Source organism: Paroedura picta, chromosome 1, assembly GCF_049243985.1.
Source record: "Paroedura picta isolate Pp20150507F chromosome 1, Ppicta_v3.0, whole genome shotgun sequence".
Classification (NCBI taxonomy): Eukaryota; Metazoa; Chordata; class Lepidosauria; order Squamata; family Gekkonidae; genus Paroedura; species Paroedura picta.
The window spans coordinates 10947889-10969302 of NC_135369.1; the positions used below are offsets into that span (position 1 = coordinate 10947889).

Here is a 21414-nt window from a genome sequence, read left to right on the forward strand (position 1 = left end):
GCCCCATCAGAGGTCATCTACAGTGGTCCTGCCTAATCTCACACTGTGCTCAAAGTTGCTTGCTGCCCTCTGGAACTCTTGTTCAATCTTGCCCCCGAGGGACGGACCAGAACCAATGGGATGAAATTAATGCAAAAGAAATTCCATCTGAACATCCGGAAGAAGTTCCTGACAGTCAGAGCGGTTCCTCAGTGGAACAGGCTTCCTCGGGAGGTGGTGGGTTCTCCATCTTTGGGGATTTTTAAACAGAGGCTGGAGAGCCATCTGACCGAAGGTTCAAGGCAGGATCTGTCCAGCTGTTTTTTTTTTAGAGAAGGCCCATGTGTCTTGCTGGATCATGTATAAAGGCCGACGGAGTTTTATTCCTGAGCTTTATAATCTTTCGTGTGCATGCATACTTCTGGTACCTGACAAAAGTACGCAAGGCCCTTAAAGCACACACTTCCCTTCTGCACGGAGGGGGGGGTGAGCTCCTCTCCCACTGCCAAAATGGGAGCCTTTCTCGTTCTGGCTTCCGCAAGGCAGGCGGGATGGATGAAAGGACACCAACGGAGTGGTTTTGCTCCAGGACCTTCTGATAAAAAGCACACCTGGTTCTTGGATGGAATCAAGCAACTGGGGCCAGCAAAACCACCGGGGCCTGGACGTCACACCGCTCCTCTGAGGCCCTGCATGATAGAAGCAGGTGGAACAGGGCCAGGCTGTGAGAAAGCCAGAAGGAGGCAAGGCAGCCCACGAGACCGGTATCCTTTATGCAGTGTGCTTGAGTTGAGAGAAAAAGGGAGAGATGCTTCCCTGCAAAAACACCATGTGCCCTTGCAGGCCCAGATGGCAGAACAAAGGCCAGAGCACAATGCTTGCGCAGGAAGCACGGCTGGTGGATTCGTCCCTCGGGGGTCCGTGGTGACCTCACCGCTCCCTGCCCTGTGGTGCGAAATTCCTGGCTGCTCCCTTAACGGCCGGAGTGGAGAATGAGACCTGGCATCTTCTGTGCGGTGTTGGCCCGTTGCCAGCTCCCGGCAGGCATTAGCTTCAAACCAAGGGCTGGGCTGTTCATTTCCAAGTGCTGAGTCAGATGACCGAAGGCCCCTCCTTTCCTGGCACGCTAGCTTTCTAGGTGTAGGGAGTTTGTTTTGTTTAAAACGTTTGCTAGCCGCCTTTCACCCTTCTGGAGTTCGAGGCGGGTTGCAGCAGAGGTAAAACAAGCCCCAAATAAAATACACAAAAGGACGAAGAGCAGTATTTGAAATCACAATTTGGGACTGCTTTAAAACCAGTCTCCCGCTGCCTCCTGTAACACTGAAAGTGGGGGGGTCCAGGCTCACCTCCCTGGGGAAATGGTTTCGTGATTGTGGGGCTGCCACTGAATAGACCCTGTCTCACGTCCCCCACCAAGTGGACTTCTTGGCTTGATGGGCCAGGCAGGAAGGCCTCTCACTGGGATAAGAGGGTCATTCCGGTAATTTTTTTAAAACAATGTTTGTATTTATTTCCCGCCCTCTCTCTAGTTCAGGGTTTCTCAACCATGGTTTTGTGAATTGGTGGGAGTTAATTAATTTTTAATGTATTTTTATGATTTGTTAAGCCTTTAGTGGGTGATATGACCGTATATGGTCATGTCAACCCACCCACCCCCTCCCAAAATGGCCAATGATGGGCTCGGAGGGGTGGGGTCCACCTGAAGGAGTCTCAGAGTGGCTTACAGTCACCTTCCCTTTCCTCTCCCCACAACAGACACCCTGTGAGGGAGGTGAGGCTGAGAGAGCCCTGATATCACTGCTTGGTCAGAACAGTTTTATCACCCAGCTGGTTGCGTGTGGGGGAGCGCAGAATCGAACCCAGCATGCCAGATTAGAAGTCCGCACTCCTAACCACGACACCAAACTGGACGCCGGCGCTTCCAGATATTATATCGGCTTCAGACAAAAGCCTGGCAGAACAGCTCCATTTGACGAGCGCTGCAACACCAGTTAAGGTCCCACAGGGCTCTGATATCCTTGGGTAGGGCATTTCACCAGGACTGAAAAAGCCCTGGCCCTGGTTGAAGCCATTTAGATCTCCTTGGGGCCAGAGATCCTGAGCAGCTTTTGGTCTGCTGATCTTAAAGCTCTTTGGGGGAATATGCAGGTATCAGGATCTCAAATCACTTGGGCTCAGAAACAGGGACCTTCCAGCGGCTGTATAAAGTAGCGCAGATAAGACCCTGGTTTTCTGTGCTGGCCAGAGGTGGGCCTAGACTCCTCATCTGGGCAAGGGCAGCAGGGCCCATGGGGAGGGCAGAGTGGCTCTTTCTCCTCCTTGAACGTGCTCCGCTTCTCTCATCCCCGCCCTGCAGGGAAGAAGAGAGAGTTCCGGTTCCACCCGATCAAAGAAGCCGTCGTGGAAGAGCCGGTCGACATCACGCCTTTCCTGGACCAGCTGGACGAGTCCTTGAAGGATAAGGTCCTGCTTCTGCAGAAGGGGAGGTTGGTACAGGGGAGAAAGCCGGGTGCTGGGGGGCTCCTCAGTGCCGCCTGGCTGCAGCACGACGGGCTGAAGGGATTGGCCAGCTGAGAGAACAGAGAGCCAAGGAGGCAGGCAGGATAGAAGGTTGTAAAGGGCAGATCTCGGAAGCGGAAAGTGGTCGGCCCTGGTCAGTATTTGGATGTGAAACCACTGGGAAGTTCAGGGTTGCTATGCAAATCCAGGCAAAGGCAAATCGCCCCTGAATGTCTCTCACCTTCAAAATCGTTCGCCCTCCTGTTGGTCACTGGGTGAGGCAGGAGGCTGGACTGGAGGGACCCTCCCTGGTCTGACCCAGCAGGGCTCTCCTGTGTCCTTATGAGGGGAAGGCCTCGGCCTCCCTGCCCTGTTGCTGGCCTTGCAGAGGGACTGGCAGGCCCCTGGGTGAGGCAGGAGGCTGGACTGGAGGGACCCTCCCTGGTCTGACCCAGCAGGGCTCTCCTGTGCCCTTCGGAGGGGAAGGCCTCGGCCTCCCTGCCCTGTTGCTGGCCCTGCAGAGGGACTGGCTGGCCCCTGGGTGAGGCAGGAGGCTGGACTGGAGGAACCCTCCCTGGTCTGACCCAGCAGGGCTCTCCTGTGTCCTTATGAGGGGAAGGCCTCGGCCTCCCTGCCCTCTTGCTGGCCCTGCAAAGGGACTGGCTGGCCCCTGAGTGAGGCAGGAGGCTGGACTGGAGGGACCCTCCCTGGTCTGACCCAGCAGGGCTCTCCTGTGTCCTTATGAGGGGAAGGCCTCGGCCTCCCTGCCCTGTTGCTGGCCCTGCAGAGGGACTGGCTGGCCCCTGGGTGAGGCAGGAGGCAGGACTGGAGGAACCCTCCCTGGTCTGACCCAGCAAGGCTCTCCTGTGTCCTTATGAGGGGAAGGCCTCGGCCTCCCTGCCCTGTGGCTGGCCCTGCAGAGGGACTGGCTGGCCCCTGAGTGAGGCAGGAGGCTGGACTGGAGGGACCCTCCCTGGTCTGACCCATCAGGGCTCTCCTGTGTCCTTTTGAGGGGAAGGCCTCAGCCTCCCTGCCCTGTTGCTGGCCCTGCAGAGGGACTGGCTGGCCCCTGGGTGAGGCAGGAGGCTGGACTGGAGGGACCCTCCCTGGTCTGACCCAGCAAGGCTCTCCTGTGTCCTTATGAGGGGAAGGCCTCGGCCTCCCTGCCCTGTGGCTGGCCCTGCAGAGGGACTGGCTGGCCCCTGTGTGAGGCAGGAGGAGGCTGGACTGGAGGGACCTGTGGTATTATCCAGCAGGGCTCTGCTTTTACATGCCTTCTCACTCATGTGCTCCAGCCTTGAAGGCTCCACTGGGATAAGGAGCTCACAGGGGCATATTCCCGGAATGTGCTGTGCTTAGCCTGGAGCCCGTTTGGGCTAAATGAACTCTTGTTCTTTTTTCCTGTTTTGAACTTTCAACAAGAAAAACAGGAAAAGAAACTGTACTGAGGGAATCCTGAGGGAAGGTCTGCTTATTTCTGCTCCTGGCATAGGTGTGTGTCACTTCGCTGGGTCCCTGAATCAGAACCCCCTTTTTGTTTCTGAAAGAAGGTTTCTAGCCCTCATGAGAACAGAGGTTTGAGGAAAGGGGGAAGGTGCTGGGAGCTCAGGCGTGGGCCATACGTCAAACCTTGTAGGAGACAGAGATGTGAATGTTTCCTACTCTTTTTCTTCTCCAATCATTTATTTAGTTTTCATTTTCTCCTATCCTTTCCACAAAGGGCCTGGGACAATGCATGTTACCTGTTCACATCCTCTCCGTCCACTTTCTCCTAACAAGGACCCTGGGCTAGCGGAGAAGATTTGTTTTTTACATTCCATTTTTTTCTACGTTAAGGAGAGCTGCTGGGTCACCTTGGGCCAGTCCCAGTTCTCTCACAGCTCTCTTGGCCCCACCTGCCGCACAAGGTGCCTGTTGCGAGGAAGAGAAGAAAATCCAACCACAAGCTGCTTTCAGACTTTCCTGAAGACGGCAAGCAGCTTACAATCGCCTTTCCTTCCTCTTAAGAGAATGGTTAAGGTCGCCTAGCAGGCCTCATGTGTTTCTAAAAAGCTTACAATTGCCTTCCTCTTCCCACAACAGACACTTGTGAGACAGGTGACGCTGAGAGAGCTCGGAGAGAACTGGGACTGGCCCAAGGTCACCCAGCAGGCCTCTCTGTTCCTGGCTGTTTCTGGACACTCCCCATGTCCTGTTACCACCTGCTGTATTCATTGGTAGTTCCTGGACGCTAGTTCCTGATCACGAAACACGGCAGCAAAACAAAGCTTCCCCTTTCCTTCTCCCCCCTCGCAAACGTACACACTGTCCCACAGAACAGAACAGAACTCGTCAGCCGGACCAGCGTCTTCAAATGTCTCCAGTGTGTGTCATTTCCAGGCACAATGCTCATAGTTTTCCAGGCACGGGCTCCGGTATGCGGAACTTTCCAGAATTATTTCAGGACCGTTCTTTGACGGCTTTCGTTCCCATCACCCTGCAACAACCCTGCGAGGGTGGTCGCGACAGGGAGCTGCTTTCTCCAGCCGCTAGCAGGGCCTGTGCCTCTCTCCTCCCGCCTCAGCAGCTCTTTGGCCAGCGACACACACACAGAACGCTCTCTCTTGGCCCGGCCGCCTGCACAGCCTGTGCACTGCCTGCTCTCCTTGGAGCCGGGCCGCCCGCATGGGGATTTCAGAGCTCCCCTCGACAGCAAAAGGCCCTTTGGCCCGGCTCACATTATAAAAGCGGTCCTGTCATGACTAAGTACATTTAATAGGCTTGTTTTCCAGAGTCTGCAGAATGGCTCCCTCCCTCTCCTTTTTTTGTAGCTGGAGCGAAGGGGAGAGCCAGGGCCAATGGGGAGGGAGGAGGGGAGTAGGAAGGGCTTTTCACTTTTTCGGATAACGGTGTCGGGTTCCAAGCCGTTTGCCGCTTCAGGCCTTCGCTCCGGAATGTCCTGTGAGGAGAAAACCAAAGCCACACCGGGAGATCGTTTGGGATTTCAGACCGCAAAAACACTCATTCTGTTATTGAAGTTTTGGCGTCTCTGGAATTCTGGCGTAGGGTGCAGCTGCAAAATGGCTGCTGGGGGAGGCGGGGCCACTACAAAATGGCTGCCCTAGGGATGACTATAAACTGTCAGAGAGAGAAGCAGCAGAAGAAGAGTTGGTTCTTATATGTTGCTTTTCTCTACCAGAAGGAGTCTCAAAGTGGCTTACAGTCGCCTTCCCTTTCCTCTCCCCACAACAGACACCCTGTGAGGGAAGTGAGGCTGAGAGAGCCCTGAGATTACTGAAGAAGAAGAAGAATTGGTTCCTATATGCCGCTTTTCTCTACCCGAAGGAGTCTCAAAGCGGCTTACAGTCGCCTTCCCTTTCCTCTCTCCATAACAGACACCCTGTGAGGGAGGGGAGGCTGAGAGAGCCCTGAGATTACTGAAGAAGAAGAAGAAGAGTTGGTTCTTATATGCCGCTTTTCTCTAGCCAAAGGAGTCTCAAAGTGGCTTCCAATTGCCTTCCCTTTCCTCTCCCCCCAACAGACACCCTGTGGGGTGGGTGAGGCTGAGAGAGCCCAGAGATTACTGAAGAAGAAGAAGAGTTGGTTCTTAGATGCCGCTTTTCTCTACCCAAAGGAGGCTCAAAGTGGCTTACATTCGCCTTCCCTTTCCTCTCCCCACAACAGACATCCTGTGAGGTGGTGAGGCTGAGAGAGCCCTGAGATTACTTAAGAAGAAGAAGAGTTGGTTCCTACATGCCGCTTTTCTCTACCCAAAGGAGTCTCATAGCGGCTTCCAATTGCCTTCCCTTTCCTCTCTCCACAACAGACTCCCTGTGGGGTGGGTGAGGCTGAGAGAGCCCTGAGATTACTGAAGAAGAAGAAGAGTTGGTTCTTATATGTCACTTTTCTCTAGCCAAAGGAGTCTCAAAGTGGCTTCCAATTGCCTTCCCTTTCCTCTCCCCCCAACAGACACCCTGTGGGGTGGGTGAGGCTGAGAGAGCCCAGAGATTACTGAAGAAGAAGAAGAGTTGGTTCTTAGATGCCGCTTTTCTCTACCCAAAGGAGGCTCAAAGTGGCTTACATTCGCCTTCCCTTTCCTCTCCCCACAACAGACACCCTGTGAGGGAGGGGAGGCTGAGAGAGCCCTGAGATTACTTAAGAAGAAGAGTTGGTTCCTATATGCCGCTTTTCTCTACCCAAAGGAGTCTCAGAGAGGCTTACATTCGCCTTCCCTTTCCTCTCCCCACAACAGACACCCTGTGAGGGAGGAGAGGCTGACAGAGCAATGAGATTACTTAAGAAGAAGAGTTGGTTCCTATATGCCGCTTTTCTCTACCCAAAGGAGTCTCAGAGAGGCTTACATTCACCTTCCCTTTCCTCTCCCCACAACAGACACCCTGTGAGGTGGGTGAGGCTGAGAGAGCCCGGAGATTCCTGCTCGGTCAGAACATCTTGATTAGCACCATGGCAAGCCCAAGGTCATCCATCTGGCTGCATATATAGGAGCGCGGAATCGAACCCGGCTCATCAGATTAGAAGCCCGCACTCCTAACCTAACCACTCCACCAAGCTGGGGATGAGGGAGAGGGGATGCTTACCTCTTAGCAGTAACTCTTCAAAATTGTAGGGAGCTGCTTTTGGTGAGCGGTTTGGAGACCAAGTCGTATGAGGAAAGGTTAATGTAGCTTGGTCTGTTTAGCCTGGAGAAAAAATGACTTAAGATATAGGATGGCCATCTTCAAGTACTTCAAGGGCTGCACAATGGATCTTCACGCCATGGGTCAGTTTCGGTTTAATTTCCGTGAAAGAACCCTTGCCTGATTTTATGGTTGGGGGTCACCCCAACATGAGGATCTGTATTCAAGGGTCGCGGCATTAGGAAGGTTGAGAACCACTGCCTTAGGGCATGTGCTATTTGTCCATGGCATCTCTAAATCCGCAGGAGACCGACAGCGACTGGCAAAGTTTGACTCCAGCAGAAGCGTTTGTCGATTTGGGCCATTTCCTCAGGTTGCCCCCCGTTCTTGGTGTAGTGGTTAAGAGCGTCAGTTTCTAATCTGGCGAGGCAGGTTTGAATCCCCGCTCCTCCACATGCAGCCAGCTGGGTGAGCTTCGGCTAGTCCCAGTCCTGTCTGAAGCTGTTCTCACAGAGCAGTCCTGTCAGAGCTCTCTCAGCCCCACCTCCACCACAGAGTGTCTGTTGTGGGAAGAGGAAGGAAAGGCGATTGCAAACTGCTTTGGGACTCCTTCACGCAGCGAAAAGAAGGATATGAAAAACAACTCTTCTTCTAATCCGGAGAATCGGGTTTGATTCCCCACTCCTCCACGTGCAGCCAGTTGGGTGACCTTGAGCTAGGCAGAGTTCTGCCAGAGCCCTCTCAGACCCACATGAGTGCCTGTTGAGAGGGAGGGAAGGTGATTGTAAGCCGCTTTGAGACTCCTTGAGGCAGTGAAAAGCAGGATACAAAATCCAGTTCTTCTTGTGTGCTGGAGAAAGATAAACAGAAGAGGGTTAAGGGGGCATGATCTACAGGAAGCACAGTCAGTTTGAATGGTAAGTGGCCGCATTTCCCCTGCGTTGCTCCCCTGACAGATCTGTTTCTTTGTTTTCTTCCCACCTCGCAAGGTTCCTGTCAAGTGAGTCCAAAGAAACAGATTCTAACCCACCAAAACATAATGCTGCAATGCGATTTTGTTAGCCTGCATTGCCCTGCAAGGCTCCTGTCTGTCTTGTATGGATTGTAGGTTTGTACACAGGTTTTAGGGGCTGTACTTTATTCTGTCTCTTTATAGTCCTGGGGAAGAACAGTAGAAAAAAAAGAAGAGCTGATTTTTACACCCCGTTTTTCTCTACCCAAAGGAATCTCCAAGCGGCTTCCCTTCGCCTTCCCTTCCTCTCCCCACGACAGACACCCTGTGAGGTTGGGCTGAGAGAGCTCTGCTATTACTGCTGCATGAGAACAGCTCTATCAGGACTACGACTAGCCCAAGGGAACCCAGCTGGCTGCATGTGGAGGAGTGGGGAATCAAACCCACCGAGGTTCCCCCCCCCCATCAAAATGGCCAGTAGCCATTGATAGATTTATCCTTTGTGAATCTATCTAATTCCATTTTTGAACTGCTTATTCCTACGTTACTAGGGCCATCATGCCATCCTCTGGCAACGAATTCCACATTTTAATCACTCTCTGTGTAAAATCGTGTTTCCTGTCCTGAACCTACTGCCTGTCAGGTGCAGCTGAGGGATGGACCGTGGATTAAACAGTTTAAGGACAGCATTCCGAGCCAGTCAGAGTGGTCCATGTAGTCCAAGTATCCTGTTTCATACAGAGAGCCAGCTTGGTGTAGTGGTGAGGAGTATGGACTTCTAATCCGGTGAGCCGAGTTCGATTCTGCGCTCCCCCACATGCAGCCAGCTGGGTGACCTTGGGCTCGCCACGGCACTGATAAAACTGTTCTGACCGGGCAGTGATATCAGGGCTCTCTCAGCCTCACCCACCCCACAGGGTGTCTGTTGTGGGGAGAGGAAAGGGAAGGCGATTGGAAGCCGCTTTGAGACTCCTTCGGGTATAGAAAATCAGCATATAAGAACCAACTCATCTTCTTCCTCAGGAAGACCTACAAGCCCTCCCACAGTTGCCCCCCAAGCACCAAGAAAACAGCTTCACTGCCCCAAACGTAAGAGGGAGGGCTCTGTATTCTCAAAAACAGGCCCCAGTCAAGACATCTTGACTAATCTTGCCTAAGCAAGCATTAATCTTGCCTAATTTTTAGCGTCCACCTCAGTGCCTTCCAATGAAGTAAGGAGCCAAATGCACGGAAAGTCTGCTGAGGGTCAGGGCCTGTTTTTGGAGACTATAGAGGCCCCCATGTATTATATCTGGCACTGTGACTAACAACCCACACAGCGTCCATTATCGACGTCCCTTAAGGTTTTATCGATTTAAAGCTGCCTATATATTTCAAAATACATTGTACATTTGTTGTACGCTGTGTCTATCTGTATACCAGACCAGTGATAGAGGTGGCAATGCCGAAACTCATTTGGACATTATTGTGTTCATAGGCTTCAGTTTTTTTTTCCTGAGGCTTGTGTATATAAGCCTCTGGGTGCTTTTAATTTAAACCGCATTGTCAGTAAATACTCTCATGACGTTACATTTCAGTCATGTCACGCCGCAACCCCGTAAGGCCAATAGACCCCATGCAGGAGAAGTAACTAAAATGCCCAGCCCCTGTTCACACACCCTACCCTTCAGCAAGGAGAGATTCCCATCATGCCAGGTCCTACCTCTGAGAGATTCCCATCATGCCAGGTCCTACCTCTGAGAGATTCCCATCATGCCAGTCACATTTTATTTAATTATTTATTGTTTATTTGTTTATTTATATTTATATGCCACCCTCCCCTGAGGCTCAGGGCCGTTTACATGGAACTGGAGAAAAAAACAGTACAGATAACCTGATAAATTGAACAATAGCGATACAGTCATAACAGGAGAACAATAACATAATGGGACAAACGTGGTAACATCCTGACGGCCCCATGGAAAGGACATGTTGTTGTTGGTTTTTGGGGAGGGGGGCTCAGGGGCTAATGGGAAGGTCGACCTCAACCAAATGCCTGGCGGAAGAGCTCCCTTTTGCAGGCCCTGCGGAACAACCCACAGCAGCCGGAGCAGAGATGTTTGTTGAGCTGAAAACTGTCAAAATGGCTTTCCAGAAGTCGGCTCTTCGCTCTAGTTCTCTTTCGCGCCAGGGGTGTGGGGGGGGAGGAACAATCTGGGGCCTGAACTTACCCACCTACTTACTGCCCAGCTGGTGGGTGGGAAGAAGCACAAGGCCAGGGCCAAGCGTGGACTTTCGCAGCCCGTGGTTTGCAAGCACGTCTGGAGGCTCAACCGTGGGTTGGCTTCCCCCCCCCCCCCATCTTTGCCTCTTTCTTAACTGGGATTTCCGCTTCTTTTTCCGCCTTGCAGCGACACGGAAGCCCAGTGCGAGGTCATGCAGGAAATCGTGGATCAAGTCCTTGAGGTAACTGTCGGCTCCCGGAAGCCTAGCGAACTTCTGGGAAGCCAAAGGAGAAGTGGGGGGGGGGGGCAGGGACCTGTCAGTGGGGGCGTGGGGCATCCGTGGAGGGCTGTTGGAACATCTGGTCTTCTAGTCCTCTTTTCCGTGGGATGTGGGAGGACGTGGCATCAGATCCTCCTGCTGTTTCTTGTCCCCTGTGAACTTCGCCTTGTCCTCAGATTCCTCTCTGCCGGGGAAGAAAGAGACCGGGAAGAAAGAGACCTGACATTAAAACAGCGGTTCTCAGCCTTCCGATTGCCCGCGACCCTTTAATACAGTTCCTCATGTTGGGGTGACCCCCAACCGTAAAATTATGCACGTGTCCTTTCACAGAAATTAAACCAAAACTGACCGATGGCATGAAGATCCATATAAATTGGGTTTTTTTTCCAGGGTTTCTCAGTTCAGCTCTGCCTCTTGCCCCTCCACACACAAACACACACACACACACACACACGCAAAGCACAGTATGATGGGAGTCCTGAAGCACCTTAAGGAAAAACAAAATGTCCCCGAGAAATCTTTTTGGTCTTTGAGGGAAACAGCTGTAAAACTTCAGCCGTTCTGCTAAAAACTTCAGGGGGGTAAAACAGGCCTTGCCTGGGGTTAGGGTGATAATCCTAAGAGAAAGCTGGCTTTTTGTACCCCACTTTTCACTACCCGAAGGAATTCCAACTCCCGACGTCTCCCCAAACCCATCCTTTGAGTGCTGTGGCTTTGGAAACAGCTGCTTATGAGGAGACCCGGTCAGGCTTCCGCGGGTGGCCTCTTCCTCCTAAATCGATGGGCAGGGTCCCCCTTTGTTCTCCAACGGTGGGCAGGGCCCTGCGCCAACCAACACCGTTCCCAAGGGGAGGGGGTGAGTGTTGCGGAGGCTGCCCCAGAAGCTGTCGGACCGGAACTCTTGCCACGGGCTCACCCCTCCGTGTCTCGTTCCCCCTCTCCCGCAGGAGGATTTTGACCAGGAGCAGCTGTCGGTTCTCGCGTCCTGCCTGCAGGAGCTCTTCAAGGCTCACTTCCGCGGGGAGGTGCTCCCCGAAGAGATCACCGAAGAGTAAGGAGTCTTTCTTGTCCTTCCCGCTGACCATTCTCTTTTGAGCATAGTCAGGGTTCCTTTGCAGTGCGGCTGATCACAGACCCTCCGTTTCGGCGAACACAACAGCAAGAAGAAGAGGAAGAAGAAGAAGAAGAAGAGTTGGTTCTTATATGCCGCTTTTCTCTACCCGAAGGAGGCTCAAAGCGGCTTACAGTCGCCTTCCCTTTCCTCTCCCCACAACAGACACCCTGTGGGGTGGGTGAGGCTGAGAGAGCCCTGAGATTATTTATCAGTGCCGTGGCGAGCCCAAGGTCACCCTGAGTCATTGGCTGGTGTCCGCAAGGAAGACGGACGGCTTCAGTCTCAAGGCCCAGATCCTCCCCTGAGTTGTGGAGAAAAGTGAGGGTGCCATGCTTTTTCACCCTTTGCATCCAGGGTGAGGTCAGGTCACCAGCTCCAGGTTGGAAAAAACCTGGAAACTTTGAAGGTGGAGACTGCAGAGGGTGAGGTTTAGGGAGGAGAGGGTATAACACCATACAGTGGGGCAGGGGTAGTCAAACTGCGGCCCTCCAGATGTCCAGGGACTGCAATTCCCAGGAGCCCCTGTCAGCATTTGCTGGCAGGGGCTCCTGGGAATTGTAGTCCATGGACATCTGGAGGGCCGCAGTTTGACTACCCCTGCAGTGGGGTATAATGCCTTACAGTCCATCCTCCAAGATAGCCCTTTTCTCAAGGGGAACTGATCTCCATTGTTGGAGAGGAGCTGTCATTCCAGGGGATCCCCAGGTCCCGCCTGGAGGCTGGCATCCCTAGGGTGTGAGGTCACTTTTCAGCAGAGTGGATCCTTTTTTTTCGGCACATTGGCCGTTTTTCACGTCCGGCTCATCCCACGAAAGATCTGCTCCCTTCCCTGGCTACATCCTGTCCTTCAGAGTTCCATGAGATTTGGCAGGTCAAAAGGAATCTCCCCACCAGTGAGCCTGTCCCGCTGGCTCTTCCTCTTCCTGTCACGTGACTTCCTGGGAGTCGTTCACGCTCAGTTCGTCCCAGGCTACCTCCCGGGTGTCAAAAGCATCTCCCGGATGTGGAGAGATTGACTAGCTTCTTCCTCAGCCACAGTTCTCATGGGGGGCGATCAGCTTGCAGCTGTTCTGTATCTCTTCAGCCGGCTCAAACAAGTCAGAGTCCAGTGTCGCCTTTAAGACTGACCAAGTTTAATTCCGGGTGTAAGCTTATCTTCAGATATCTGAAAAAGTGTGCATGCACACGGACATCATTACCCGGAAAGGTGCCATTGGACTCCGAATTTTGTTCTGTTGCTTCAGACGCCTGCAGCTGATCACCTGAATGTACAACTGCTGGAGATGATATCGAAAAGTTTCCAGTGACCACCCAAGTGATCGTGATACAGGACAGATGATCTCCTGGGTTTGAAAAATTGCTGCCTGCGCTAGTGGGGGAATCCTAAAACAACACTCTCAGCACACAAAAAGCCAGCACAGCAGCAGCATGAGAGTGCCTAGCCTTTTCCCTGAATTGCTAGATTTCTGCATGCATAGAAGACTCATTTTTTTGTGATAGTTGCTTTTCCCTTCCCACAGCATTCTCGAATGGTGCCGCTCGGTCACCAGCTGATTGCCTCAATGAGGTAAAGGTAAAGGTATCCCCTGTGCAAGCACTGGGCCATGTCTGACCCTTGGGGTGACGCCCTCTAGCGTTTTCTTGGCAAAATCAATACGGGGTGGTTTGCCAGTGCCTTCCCCGGTCAATACCATTTACCCCCCAGCAGCAAGCTGGGTACTCATTTTACCGACCTCGGAAGGATGGAAGGCTGAGTCAACCTTGAGCCGGCTGCTGGGATTGAACTCCCAGCCTCATGGGCAGACAGCTTCAGACAGCATTACCACTCTGCACCACAAGAGGCTCTTGCCTCAATGAGGACTAGACATAAAAACTCTTGGGGCCCTAGAAGCCATCATAATGGCACTGTTTCCATGGGAGAAGCCCCTGTGGAGAGTTTGACCCAAAGGCATTCAAAAGTTTGAAATGCATTGATTCACTTGTGTTAAATCTGCACAATGTCTTCACTTCGCTGGGTTTTTTGCTCTGTGGCTTGCCTTCCCGAGTGTGATCTTGTTGCCCCTTGGCTGTTTTACTTCCCTGCAGGTCTCTGGAGGAATCCGTGGGGAAGCCACTTTACCTAATATTTAGGTAAGTCACAGGCCTTCCCTCTTGTACCTGAAGCTCTGCAGCGGGCAGCAGCTGTACAGCCTGAAGGGCCCTGATCCCCCTCCCCAACTCAGTTCAGATGCCACACCAAACCCAGGTTTGCCCTAAGCCCAGCTTGAGCCCCCAAACATGCTGGCAAACCGTGGATTGTAAAAGTCCACACTTAGCCGTGGCCTTGAGCTTCTTCCCTCCCAACCCGCCGGGCAGTGAGTAAGTGGGTAAATTCAGGACCTCGTCTGTCCATCCCCCGTTCCCCCCTTCCCGGTGTGAAAGAGAACCAGAGGGAGGAACCATCCTCTGAAAAGCCATCTTGACCATTCCCAGCCCAGCAAACATCTCTGTTCCTTTGTGGGTTTTCTGGGCTGTGTGGCCACAGGACAGGACGAGATGGGAATCTCTCTACACCAGGGATTCCAAACCAGGGATCTGTGGACCCCCAATGGTTCAGTAGGAGCTCTCGGGGAGGGGGCGTCCCTATCCTTTCCCCTCCTGCCTCAATGGACTCAGCCACAAGCTAGAGAACCAGCCACTTTCATGGCTCCCCCCCTCCCAAATATGAATGAGATCTCGTGGTTTCTACCCCTGGGAGAGGGTGGTGTCTGCACACCTACTCCCGCCTTAAACCACCTCCTGTCTCTCCCCCACTCAAGCCTGCTTGTTAACACGGACGATGATGTCACTTCCGATGACATGTCACTTCCCGGGGGTCGTGGTGGTGGGGAGATGTGACCAGCTGACATCACTTCCAGGGCTCCTTGGGGCCCGAAAAATTATTTCCGGGGCTTCTCCGAGGTCAAAAGGTTGAAAACATCCGTGGGTTGTCAGGTTACAGTGGATGAGCCGATAGGGATGTGAGTATCCTGCATAGTGCAGGGGGTTGGACTAGATGACCCAGAGGTCCCTTCCAACACTATTATTCTATAATTCTAGATAGCCATCTGATGGAGAGGCTATTTCTGTGAAGGTTCAAGGGGATGGCAGGTGACAGTGGGTGAGCGAGAGGGTTGGGAGTGTCCTGCACAGTGCAGGGGGTTGGACTAGATGACTCAGGAGGTCCCTTCCAACTCTAGGATTCTATTAAAAGGGTTTTTTCTGCACTTTGGCACCAAAAGATCCTCGTCTTGCCGTGTCCCGCTTCTGAAGATGCCAGTCCTTCTGGCAAAATGTCAGGGACTCAAACCAGACCACTGCCACACAGCCCGGAAAACCCAGCTCAGTCTGGCCATAAGAGCCTTTGGCAGTGTGGGCTCCACTTTGCAATAGCTCCTTGAGGGACCCATGCAAGGGAAAGCGCCTGGGTGACCCAACCTGTGTGGCAACTGTGTGGGAAGTCCCACACTCACACACCAAGTATGGCTCCCTCCAAACACTTCGCCTGGGCCAGGAGCGTCACACCCTCCACCAGAGCAGTAGGGGTGACCCTAACCCGGCATATCCTCAGTCTCTGTCTTTCTCCCTTCTCCTGACCCCGTTCCCCGTCAGGAACCTCTGCCAGATGCAGGAGGACAACAGCAGCTTCTCTGTACTGCTGGATCTTCTGTCGGAGCTCTACCAGAAGCAGCCCAAGATCGGCTACCACCTGCTCTACTACTTAAAAGCCAGGTGAGAGCAGAGGGATGAGATAAAGGTAAAGGTAAAGGTAAAGGTATCCCCTGTGCCAGCACCGGGTCATGTCTGACCCTTGGGGTGACGCCCTCCAGCGTTTTCATGGCAGACTCAATACGGGGTGGTTTGCCAGTGCCTTCCCCAGTCATTACCGTTTACCCCCCAGCAAGCTGGGTACTCATTTTACCGACCTCGGAAAGATGGAAGGCTGAGTCGACCTTGAGCCGGCTGCTGGGATTGAACTCCCAACCTCATGGGCAAAGCTTTCAGACGGCTGCCTTACCACTCTGCGCCACAAGAGGCTCTTGCGGGATGAGATACGAGCAGCTAAATAATCGTCATAATAAATGAGAATAGCGTTAGAGGAGTTTGCTGCCCGGCAGGCGATACAATGACCTTTCTGAGAGTCTTAAGGGTAGACAGACAAAACAGAGAGGGTGCAGGAGCAGAGCGAGGAGGAAAATTCAGGGCCTGGGGACCAAGCCCTGTAAAGAAAGGCTGAGGGACTTGGGAAGGTTCAGCCTGGAGAAGAGGAGGTTGAGGGCGGACAGGATGGCTGCCTTTAAGTATCTGAAAGGTTGTCTCTTAGAGGAGGGTAAGCAATAGTTCCTGTTGGCTGCAGAGGAGAGTTTAAACTACATGCCGAACAGTACCAGCCAGATGGTACTAGATGGCCTGTGTGGCCCCTTCCAACTATAAGCAGCAGTTGGAAGCATGAGGCTGATCCTGCATTGAGTAAGGGGTTGGGCCAGAAGGCCTGGATGGCTCCTTCCAACATCTATGGTTCTATAAGCAGCAGCTGGACAGATCCTTCTCCTGGATGCTTGAGGCTGATCCAGCTTCAAGCAGGGGGTGGGACTACATGGCCTGTGTGGCCCCTTCCAACTCTATGGTTCTGCCCTTCCCACTGAAAGTGGCCTGCACAGCATAACTAAGTCTGAGTCCAGTGGCACGATGAGACCAAGATGTATGAAGAAAGGTTGGGGGAGCTTGGTCTGTTTAGCCCAGAGAGGAGATGACTGAGAGCGGATCTGATAACCATCTTCAAGTATTTAAAAGGCTGCCATATAGAGGATGGAGCAGAGTTGTTCTCTCTTGCCCCAGAGGGACAGACCAGAACGAATGGGATGAGATTAATTCAAAAGAAATTCCATCTGAACATCCGGAAGAAGTTCCTGACAGTTAGAGCGGTTCCTCAGTGGAACAGGCTTCCTCAGGAGGCGGTGGGTTCTCCATCTTTAGAGATTTTTCAGCATAGGCTGGAGAGCCACCTGATGGAGAGGCTGATTCTGTGAAGGCTCAAGGGGGTGGCAGGTGACAGTGGATGAGCGATAGGGTTGTGGATAGGGTTGTGGGTGTCCTGCATAGTGCAGGGGGTTAGACTAGATGACCCAGGAGGTCCCTTCCAACTCTATGATTCTATGATGATAATGATGATGATGATGATGATGAAGAAACAATACTTTGATTTACAGCCTGTCCTTCCCCAGCGGCTCAGGGCACACGAAAGTTTCTACCAGTGTTTCCCAATCAGGTTCCCGGGGTTATTTTGGAGCCCAAGAAGGCTTACAAGGGTTGGGAGAGGAGGGGTTACATTTATTTTTTGCTTTGTGCAGGTGGGTTAGTAGGAGGGGGGGCTACCTCATCCTCAAGCTCGGCCCAATGATGCAGTCCACAAGGTTGCTTTAGGGCTTGGGAGTGGGTGGGCGCTGGGTCCCATGCTCTTGTCTCAGGAGCTCGGGCCGTCCGTGGAAGAGACAGGCTCTCCCGCCAGCTGACCCAGCCTCGTGCTGTTCCACTCAAGCATAGAACCGTGGATTCCCTCAATGTGGACTCAGAAGAAAAAAGGATCTCACGAGGCACAATGATCTAGTAGTCTTCTCTATGTTTATAAGTGAAAAGGTTATAATATAAAGTCTAAAATGGTCAAACATATGATCAAATGGTCAACCAAAACGGGATCCTAGGTTAAGCGACCTGCTTTCGGTTTTATTTTCGTCAGTGGTTGCCCTGCAAAATGAATAGACAAGTAGACAATATACGCATGTAAAATTTCAAAATGTTCCGCAGCAAAGCCGCAGCTGGGAAGATGAACCTGTACGAGTCCTTTGCCCAGGCCACGCAGCTGGGCGACCTGCACACCTGCCTGATGATGGACATGAAAGCCTGCCAGGAGGACGACGTCCGGCTGCTCTGCTACCTCACACCTTCCATATACACAGAGGTGAGGACCGGGAGGGAGGGGCTCGGGGAGCGGGGGGGGGGGCTGGGAATGCTGAGTAAGGAGGGTTCCACTTAACATGGCAAAACAAAACCCCCTCAGGGTTAAAATAATAGAATTTTTCGCTGTACTTTGGGATTATTCAAAGCGCTTCCGTAGCGGAACTTTGCCCGTTGCCACACCAATCTTGCCAGGTAGGACAGTTCTGGTCACTGCACCTCAAAAAAGATATTGTGTTATTAGAAAAGGTGCAGAGGAGGGTAACTAAAATGGTGAATGGGCTGGAACAGCTTCCCAACGATGAAAGGTTAGAGAAGTTTAGGGCTTCTTAGCTTGGAGAAGTTACACTTGAAGGCTGAAATGGGAGAGGTTGACAAAAGCGTTTGTTGGCCAGGTGGAAATTTTGCCGTGTTGCTGGCCCTGCAGAGGAACTGGCTGGCAACCATGTGAGACGGGATACTGGACTAGAGGGACCCTCCCTGGTCTGATCTAGCACAATTCTGATGTTCTTATGAGAGGAAGGCCCCGGCCTCCCTGCCCTGTTGCTGGCCCTGCAGAGGGACTGGCTGGCCCTTGTGTGAGGCAGGAGGCTGGACTGGAGGGACCCTCCCTGGTCTGACCCAGCAGTGCTCTCCTGTGTCCTTATGAGGGGAAGGCCTCGGCTTCCCTGCCCTGTTGCTGGCCCTGCAGAGGGACTGGCTGGCCCCTGGGTGAGGCAGGAGGCTGGACTGGAGGGAGCCTCCCTGGTCTGACCCAGACCAGGGAGGGCCCCTCCAGTCCAGCCTCCTGCCTCACCCAGTGGCCAGCCAGTCCCTCTGATGGGCCAGCAGCAGGGCAGGGAGGCCGAGGCCTTCCCCTCATAAGGACACAGGAGAGCCCTGCTGGGTCAGACCAGGGAGGGTCCCTCCAGTCCAGCCTCCTGCCTCACCCAGTGGCCAGCCAGTCCCTCTGATGGGCCAGCAGCAGGGCGGGGAGGCCGAGGCCTTCCCCTCATATGGACACAGGAGAGCCCTGCTGGGTCAGACCAGGGAGGGTCCCTCCAGTCCAGCCTCCTGCCTCACCCAGTGGCCAGCCAGTCCCTCTGATGGGCCAGCAGCAGGGCGGGGAGGCCGAGGCCTTCCCCTCATAAGGACACAGGAGAGCCCTGCTGGGTCAGACCAGGGAGGGTCCCTCCAGTCCAGCCTCCTGCCTCACCAAGGGGCCAGCCAGTCCCTCTGCAGGGCCAGCAACAGGGCAGGGAGGCCGAGGCCTTCCCCTCATAAGGACACAGGAGAGCCCTGCTGGGTCAGACCAGGGAGGGTCCCTCCAGTCCAGTCTCCTGCTTCACACAGGGGCCAGCCAGTCCCTCTGCAGGGCCAGCCACAGGGCAGGGAGGCCGAGGCCTTCCCCTCATAAGGACACAGGAGAGCCCTGCTGGGTCAGACCAGGGAGGGTCCCTCCAGTCCAGCCTCCTGCCTCACCCAGTGGCCAGCCAGTCCCTCTGATGGGCCAGCAGCAGGGCGGGGAGGCCGAGGCCTTCCCCTCATAAGGACACCGGAGAGCCCTGCTGGGTCAGACCAGGGAGGGTCCCTCCAGTCCAGCCTCCTGCCTCACCCAGTGGCCAGCCAGTCCCTCTGATGGGCCAGCAGCAGGGCGGGGAGGCCGAGGCCTTCCCCTCATAAGGACACAGGAGAGCCCTGCTGGGTCAGACCAGGGAGGGTCCCTCCAGTCCAGCCTCCTGCCTCACCAAGGGGCCAGCCAGTCCCTCTGCAGGGCCAGCAACAGGGCAGGGAGGCCGAGGCCTTCCCCTCATAAGGACACAGGAGAGCCCTGCTGGGTCAGACCAGGGAGGGTCCCTCCAGTCCAGTCTCCTGCTTCACACAGGGGCCAGCCAGTCCCTCTGCAGGGCCAGCCACAGGGCAGGGAGGCCGAGGCCTTCCCCTCATAAGGACACAGGAGAGTCCTGCTGGGTCAGACCAGGGAGGGTCCCTCCAGTCCAGCCTCCTGCCTCACCCAGGGGCCAGCCAGTCCCTCTGATGGGCCAGCAGCAGGGCGGGGAGGCCGAGGCCTTCCCCTCATAAGGACACAGGAGAGCCCTGCTGGGTCAGACCAGGGAGGGTCCCTCCAGTCCAGCCTCCTGCCTCACACAGGGGCCAGCCAGTCCCTCTGCAGGGCCAGCCACAGGGCAGGGAGGCCGAGGCCTTCCCCTCATAAGGACACAGGAGAGCCCTGCTGGGTCAGACCAGGGAGGGTCCCTCCAGTCCAGCCTCCTGCCTCACCCAGGGGCCAGCCAGTCCCTCTTCAGTCCCTCTTCAGTCCCTCCCTGGGTGAGGCAGGAGGCTGGACTGGAGGGACCCTCCCTGGTCTGACCCAGCAGGGCTCTCCTGTGTCCTTAGGAGGGGAAGGCCTCGGCCTCCCTGCCCTGTTGCTGGCCCTGCAGAGGGACTGGCTGGCCCCTGGGTGAGGCAGGAGGCTGGACTGGAGGGACCCTCCCTGGTCTGATCCAGCAGGGCTCTTCATCTGCCTTTATGTTCTCCCACTCTCTTTGGGGTCCTGCCCTGCAGCTGAGCTCCCCTGCTTCTGTCCCTCCCAGACAGCCCTTCTTGCCCATTACAGCCAGAGCCATTTTACTAAAATAGCCCACCTGGCGCGCAAAGAGTAATGTCTCCCATGCCGAACAGGGTTTCCTTGCCAAGCTTTAATCTTGTTTTATTTTACACGCTTGGCTCAGCTGCCGTTCTAATTCTGAACAGAATGGCACGCATCAGGGTTTTATGAGCGTTTGACAGCAAAAAAAACCCCTCCCAAACTAATGAGCAAATTAGTTTTGGCTTCTGTCTTCCCTGCCCTGGACAGCTCTAGCTCCTTCTGCGCCATCCGCCTCTTTTGCCAGCCGGCCTGCTGCGGTCGGGTTGCTGCGCCCCCTGCTGCTCAAAAAGGGACCCAGGGCCCTGTCTTCTTGATCCGGCCCATGGGAAACAGGAGAACCTGGCCTTTTTGGCAAAGTTTTTCAGCCATTAGCAGTTTCATGCCGAATCGATCTATCGCGGCAGTCCCAGCAAGGGTAGCTAAGCCATGGCTTTCCAGGTTTCCCTGGGCTACAGTTCCCACGAGCCCCTGCCAATTGGCCAAGCTGGCATGGGCTCATGGTTATTGTAGCCCCCGGACATCTGGAGAGCCATGGCTTGGCCACCCCTGCTAGTGGTTTCTCAAAATCCTGGAGGGTCAGTGTCCATATGTGTACAGTTTCGTTTTCGTCTTTGGTCCTTAATGATCGGGTGGTTGTTTTTTTTGATCACCGCAGGATAGATAGTGCAGCAAAAAAAAAAGCTGTATAACTTTGACTGTTTATTTCATTTGCAAGATTTGTGTTGCCAGGACAGTGTAGGGGTTAAGAGCAGCGGACTCTAATCTGGCAAATGAGCTTTGAATCCCACTCCTCCACACTCAGCCAGCTGGTTGACCTTGGGCTAGTCACTGCTGAGATTAAGAGCAGCAGCCTCCCTCAAGTTTTTGGTCAGTTATTATAATTATTCTTCAATTTGTTTGCAAAGCCAGCTGGGTGACCTTGGGCTAGCTATGTTTCCCTCCGAGCTCACCCAGTCCTGCATACCTCACAGGGCCCCTGTCGTGGGTCAAGGAAGGGAAGGGTGTTTGTACTCCGCTTTGGGACTCCATCAGGCAGTGGAAAGCAGGGTATAAAAAACCAATTTATCACCGGCAGTCTTAAAGCAGCGGCTGGACAGATGCTCATCCTGGATGCGTTAGACGGATCCTGCATGGTTTGGACCAGCTAGCCTGCATGGCCCCTTCCAAC

The 21414-nt window shown here is 54.0% G+C and overlaps 1 protein-coding gene across 1 annotated transcript in view; it reads left to right on the top strand.

Moving 5' to 3' along the window:
• Positions 1-21414, top strand: part of INTS3 (integrator complex subunit 3) — a 129829-nt gene that overhangs the window by 76998 nt on the left and 31417 nt on the right. The window contains exons 16-21 of the mRNA XM_077321205.1: positions 2336-2465; positions 10437-10491; positions 11478-11581; positions 13730-13774; positions 15275-15394; positions 17468-17621. Coding sequence (XP_077177320.1) covers positions 2336-2465; positions 10437-10491; positions 11478-11581; positions 13730-13774; positions 15275-15394; positions 17468-17621 — 608 coding nt within the window. The remainder of the gene's footprint in view (positions 1-2335; positions 2466-10436; positions 10492-11477; positions 11582-13729; positions 13775-15274; positions 15395-17467; positions 17622-21414) is intronic.